Source organism: Peromyscus californicus, unplaced genomic scaffold, assembly GCF_007827085.1.
Source record: "Peromyscus californicus insignis strain IS unplaced genomic scaffold, ASM782708v3 Scaffold_14__1_contigs__length_90479793_seg_2, whole genome shotgun sequence".
Lineage (NCBI taxonomy): Eukaryota > Metazoa > Chordata > Mammalia > Rodentia > Cricetidae > Peromyscus > Peromyscus californicus.
The window spans coordinates 20,107,499-20,113,498 of NW_026294436.1; the positions used below are offsets into that span (position 1 = coordinate 20,107,499).

Sequence of the window (6,000 nt, forward strand, 5' to 3'; positions counted from 1 at the left end):
GAGCCCTTGCCTGGACTGCTCACAGTATGCTGTCTAAAATGGACAAGCAGCACACAAAAGAAAGGACTGCCAAACCTTGCCAAGACAAGGTAGGAAGGCCCTTTAGAAAATCCTGCTCCACAGAAAAGTCTGTTATGTATGCTAAGCCTATAGGCTGAAGATGGGTGCCCCAACATTGCAGAGAAATCTTGGGTGACTGTCCAGGCAGCCAGCTGTCTCTGTCATTTCTCACATTTTTTGGAAGTCGCTTGTTTGCACTTTCTGCTTACTTAGGTAATATTATTTCCTTCTCGGGTCTCTGAGGGAGTTGAAGATTAGATAGTTATAGTTTTCCTTGTTAACAAATTCAGAAAAGAAACTCACTACAGACGTGTAAAGTGTATAAGTTTGAAAGACATCAAAAGATAGTTTTTGGTGGGTAATATAAGTTAGGATAGAAAGTGAATTAGGTACAACATTTTGGATTCACCAAAATAGGATAAATAATGGAATATTTTGTCTGAATTTGTCAAATGTTAATGGACTGGACATTGTTAATGTAATTCTTGACTATATATATTGTATATACTTATTGTACTTATTGTATAGTTTTTCTTATATTAGTTATAGCCTTCTTTTATTATTTTAGACAAAAAAAGGGGAAATGTGGTGATATATTGTGTACCTTAATAAACTTGCCTGAGGATCACAGGACAGAGCCAGCCACTAGATTAGACACAGAGGTCAGGCAGTGGTGACACACACCTTTAATCCCAGCAATTGAGATCTTATGCCTTTGCTTGGGAAGCACACATGCCTTCAATCCCAGGAAGTAATCTGGCCGGGTAGAGAAAGGTATATAAGGCATGAGAAAACAGGAACTCACTCTCTTTAGGCTGAGGATTTTGTAGATGTAAGAACTGGTGGCTGGCTGTTCTGCTTCTCTGATCTTTTAACTTTCACCCTGATATCTGGCTCTGGGTTTTTTTTATTATTATTATTATTATTATTATTATTATTATTATTATTATTAGACCATCTAAGATTCGAACAACAGTCACCCACTGCACTTGCAGACCCTAGATGATCTCACTTTGAACCTGGTGTCCGGGCTGCAGCTGCCGATGCTGTCTCTGGAAGATTCCCGCCTGACACAGCTGCGACATTTCATCGTTTGAAAAAAGGTGACCCCTGTCTTGACATTTCTCTTTTTTCTTTCTTGCATTTATTTGAAGTTTTATTCCTTTAAAAAAGATTTATCTTATTTTAAATTATGTTCATGTATGTCTATGTTGCGGGTGTGTGCACATGAGTGCAGGTGCCCTCAAGGTGAACTTGAGGACATCCTCCTGCTTCTGCTTCCTAACTGATGAGACAGTAGATGCATAATAACACCCACTACACACTGCTTTTCGTAACTTTCGAGCCAAAACTCCTGGCTGCTTCTTTGAGGCAAAGACAAGCATTTGGTTCAGTCAGAGGAAAGTCGGATTGGTCTCTGAGATGGGGAGTGGTTCTCACCTTCCAGTCAGGTACCTGGCCCCAGAGAGAGAGCTGTCCCTCAGGCCCAGGGATCCAGGTAACCCATCTCCTTTCCATTACCTTGTTTCCCTCTGCTCCAGTCTATCCTCTCTGACCTGCAGATGGAGGCTCTAAGAAGTTGTCTGTGCCACAGACCCCTCACCTCCCTACTGGCCCTCTCACATTCTTCCCACCCACTGCAGGATGCTAGAAGGGACCCCCAACTTTCCTAACTGCAGCACCCTACCAGTTAGACATGTCATTTTGGGAGTGTTCTCTAGATTTAGACATGATGGGGGCATGGCTACTGCCGTCTTCTTTTGGGAGAGGGGCAGGATTGGGGGAAAAGAATCCCAACAGACTTCCAGGGCTGACTCATACTGGTGCTTGGTGGGTATGGCTAAGCTTGGAGCCAGAGACAAGTACCATCCATCTTCAAGCAGAACTGGTTGTGGGGATAACTGTCTGGGGGGCTCTAAAGAGGCGCATCCTTACAGGGATAACAACCACTTGATATGATGAAGCCGGGGCAGGAACCTTGGCCAGCAAAGGACCCTTCGTCTTCTGTGACTAATGGACCAGGCTCACCCATACAGACCCCCTGCCTGAATCCAGCTAGACTGGGAACTGGCTGTTTCCAATGGGCTGTGCAGAGCTAAGCTGTTGACCTACCACATCTGTTCCCACACTTTCATCCGCTGACGAAGTGACTGGGAGACGGGAGTAGGAATTGGGTGGGGGGCAGGACAACACAGTTTTTTCTTCATAGTCTTTCATTTGACTTTTTGTTGTTGCTGTTTAAAATTATTTACTTATTATTATTGTGTGTACGTGTGTGCAGGCGCTCACATGATGTGTCTGCATAACCATGGGTGTGCTACCATGCTTGTATGAGGATCAGAGGACAAATTTGTGAAGCTGGCTCTCTCTTTCTACTTTTTTTGTTTTGTTTTGTTTGTTTGTTTGTTTGTTTGTTTGTTTGTTTCTTTCTTTCTTTCTTTCTTTCTTTCTTTCTTTCTTTCTTTCTTTCTTTTTCCCCCCCTGGAACTCACTCTGTAGCCCAGGCGGGCCTCGAACTCACAGATATCTGCCTGCCTCTGCCTCCTGAGTGCTGGGATTAAAGGCGCGCACCACCACTGCCTGGCTCTTTCTACTTTTATATGGGCTCCAGGGACTAAACTCAGGTTTCCAGCTTGCACAGCAACCCCTTTTGCCCACTGAGCCATCTACATAGCCCTTCCCCCACCCCCACCCCCTTATCCCCACCCCCCTACCCCCATCCCCGCCCAGTGCTGGGGTTATAGATGTGCCTGGGTTTTGTTGTGGTTGTTTGTTGTTGGGGATCGAACCCGGGTTTCATACATGCTAAGCAAGCTTCACTGAACTGCCTTCACAGCCCAGTGTCTGCATGTTTTAGTGTTTTGTACATGCATTATCATTTCAATTATAATAGTGAAAGTGTCACAATTATAATAGTGAAAGTGTCACCATTCTTTGCCCATTTAGGCTGCATTGTTAGTTTAGGCAAATGCATTCTTATCTCCCCCGGGAAGAACTGTCGCCCAGAGGCCTCACGTTCCACAGTAGAAGTTTTTAACAGTCTAGAAGGGTCCTTGGGGCATAAGCTGTCTGGCAAAGAGGCCTGGGGCCAGTTAGAGCGGAGAGACCCCGCAGGCTTCCCTTGTGTGGAAGGAAGCCTGTCTCCTGGCTGTCCTCTGAGGCCTGTGCTCCCAGCCATCCAGTTTATTAAAGTGAAAAAAATATATATAGAAAGCAGGCAAAGAAAAAAATGTATAGCAGCCAATAAAAAAGGTGAAGTAAATTAGAATAAATGAAAAGATTATTAAAGTAATATAAAAGGCAATATGCAGCAAAATGATTGAATGAACTAAAAATAACCCGGGTTCAGCTCCACAGCTCACCAGCTGGTCAACTCTGAAGTGACCAGACCCAACCACTGGTCCCCATGAAGTCTGTCTGTCCCCACTGCTCTGACAGGGAGGAGGCTGTGGAAGCAAGGCTCTCTTGCCATGCAGTCCCCAGAGTGCGCGGAGAGCTACCCTTGCTCACCACAGCAGAACTGGGGTCTGAAGGCACAGCGCCAAGAAAGCCGAGTGAAGTTCGGGCCTCTGAGGGGTTCTGGAGACGTGCATGGTAGCGAGTCCTGACGCAGTCGCTTGAATGCTACAGACAGCCCTCTCCAGCCTGCTTCGCACCTCTCCCCCCTCAGGAAAGGAGACTCTAGCCCTTCGTGAGGGGATCCTGAGCCCCTAGGTACTGCCAGGCCCTCGCAGGTCTCATTCCCCATGTGAACCCAGCAGTGTTGGGACAGAAGGATCGGCAAAGACCTAGCTCTGAGCTACACATGTAGCCCGCTCCTCTCTGCTCACCAACTCAATCCCTCCCCAAGCCAGGGCTTTTCCGTCTGGCAAGGCCTAATGAGGAGACCTCAGCGTTCCTCTTGGGTCTAAGGTCACTGAAGTTTGGCTGCTAGAGGACACCCCTGCCAGGCTGGGAGAACAGAAGTTCTACCTGAGTTCCCTAGGCAAGAGCTAGAAAGGAGCTGCAACTTCCTCCTCCCTGAATGTGTGGGAACGTTCCTGCCCCAGGACAGACGCGGAGAGCCTGGCACTATGGGAAGGGCCTCAGCATCCCATCAGCCCACCATCATTGCGGCCTCACTCACCTTCTCAAACCCGTGAGAGCTGGCAAGAGATGAATATTGTTCAGCATACAAGAAGAGGTACTCATGTTGGGTTGTCGAGGTCCGTGGGCCTGGACAAAGAAAGATTTGCTTAGAATTACGTTCCCGCCACTTATAACAGTTTCCTGCTTGGAGGCCAAGGGTTTCCCAAGTCTTCAAAAGTCCCACCACCAATTAATAGTTAAAGCTTGAACTTAAATTTTGAGGCTCCCCACCACCCAGGAATTTCCCCCGGAGGAAACTTTCCCAGGCACAGAGCTCACTGGCTCCAGGGAGGGGGGCGGGGAGGAAGAGCAAGAACAGCTTTCTCCTCCAAACCCCAGGGGTCTCTTCACAGTCAGGAAGAAATAACACAATAGCAATAAAAAAACAAGGAGATAAAGATGAGATAAAAGAATGTAATATAAAATTATAAAGGACAAAATGGAGATAAGGAACGATCAAGATAAGTAAAACAGAACTGTCGGAGTTAAGGTCTAAAGGAAACGAGAATAAAAGAGCTTTTAAAAATCATACAAAAAAATATAATCAACAGTTCATAGGATTGTAAGCTGAGGTTAGAAAAACAAAGAGGTTTATGATGTCCAAACAGCCACAGCAGGGGAGTGAGCTCATCAGCAGCCGGGCTGTCTCCCCGGCTCCCACAGAGTCAGAACTTGAACCCTTGGCCAACTCTGAATCCCTCCCCAATTCTGACTATGGCTGTCCTTCACGCGGGGTCCATTGTCTCTCTGCCAGAGTTTTCCACAATAAATGTCATTGAGGACTAACCAAGCGGAGGCTCCCAGCTTCTCAGTCTCGGTTCTGCAACTCGAAAAGCCCCGACAGCTCTTATTTGGTGGCATAACCTGACCTAGCCAGAGCTCATGCCGTGACAACACCTGACCCCTGCTGACCCAGCCAAGGAGAAGCTATCTGCAGGGTGAATTCTCACCCACGTCCTGGAAGAGATGTGAGTGTGAACTTTGAAGCACACTCAACCTAATGTTTCAGAGGAGAGGTAGTGAGTGCAAACGAAAACCAGGTAAGACGACTGGATGAGAAACCTGGTACAATCACGCCAATGACTTCGCAACACTACGAGCAGCGTAAGGTTGAGAGGAGGAACACAAAGGCCTACCTACCTGATTGAAAGCTGCTCGCTACCTTGTTTCTATGTTTGTTTGTTTTTTAAACTCCATTTAAATAAAGTTCAACCACAGGAAGCAGGCGTGAAGTAGAGGCCGGTCCCATGATGCCCTCTCTCAGCCAATGCACGCTGGGTGGAGCGCCCTCACACTGACAGCCCTGTCACCGGCCCAGGGCCACGAGGCCCCCTTCCATAGTCTTCTTTCTGCCTTTGTCTCAGCTCCTCTTTGTCTTCCCTGGTGGCTTCTGGGACAGTGGCAGTCTTGTCCTTTCTTGCCTTTGTCCCGACTCCATTTGGGGTCCCTCTCCACCCTCTTCGCTGGCCATTCACAGGGGCTTTTATCTTTCTCCATCCCCTCCTCCTTGGCCGGCAGACTGCTGTCCCACGTGGCCTGGTTTCTTCTTGTCCGTGTGTCTCCACGTCTGATCCTTGGGATCTGCTGGCTTTGGTCTTTGTTTGGACGGTGGGGCTCGCTCTCTCTCCGCCTCTGCCTCTTGCTACCACCACCCTCCCTTGCTTCTCCCTCTTCTCAAAGTCCTCTGTGGGACACCCACTTTCATGTCCCTTTGATTTGCTTGCTTTCCTTTGTAGAGGGGAATGAAAGGCTTCGCTAATTGTAGCAGTGGGCCAGTGGTGTCTGGCATTCCTTCCACATCTTGTCCACCAG

General features: G+C 47.6%; 1 protein-coding gene across 2 annotated transcripts in view; it reads right to left on the reverse strand.

The window, feature by feature from the left end:
• Positions 1–4,348, reverse strand: part of Sox13 (SRY-box transcription factor 13) — a 104,366-nt gene extending 100,018 nt beyond the window's left edge. Inside the window, exon 1 of one of the 2 annotated variants that reach the window (XM_052736965.1) lies at positions 4,187–4,348. In XM_052736965.1, the coding sequence (XP_052592925.1) occupies positions 4,187–4,251 (65 nt within the window). In that variant the 5' untranslated portion in view covers positions 4,252–4,348. The remainder of the gene's footprint in view (positions 1–4,186) is intronic. The other variant, XM_052736966.1, reaches the window with a different exon arrangement.
• Positions 4,349–6,000: the final 1,652 nt, after the last annotated feature.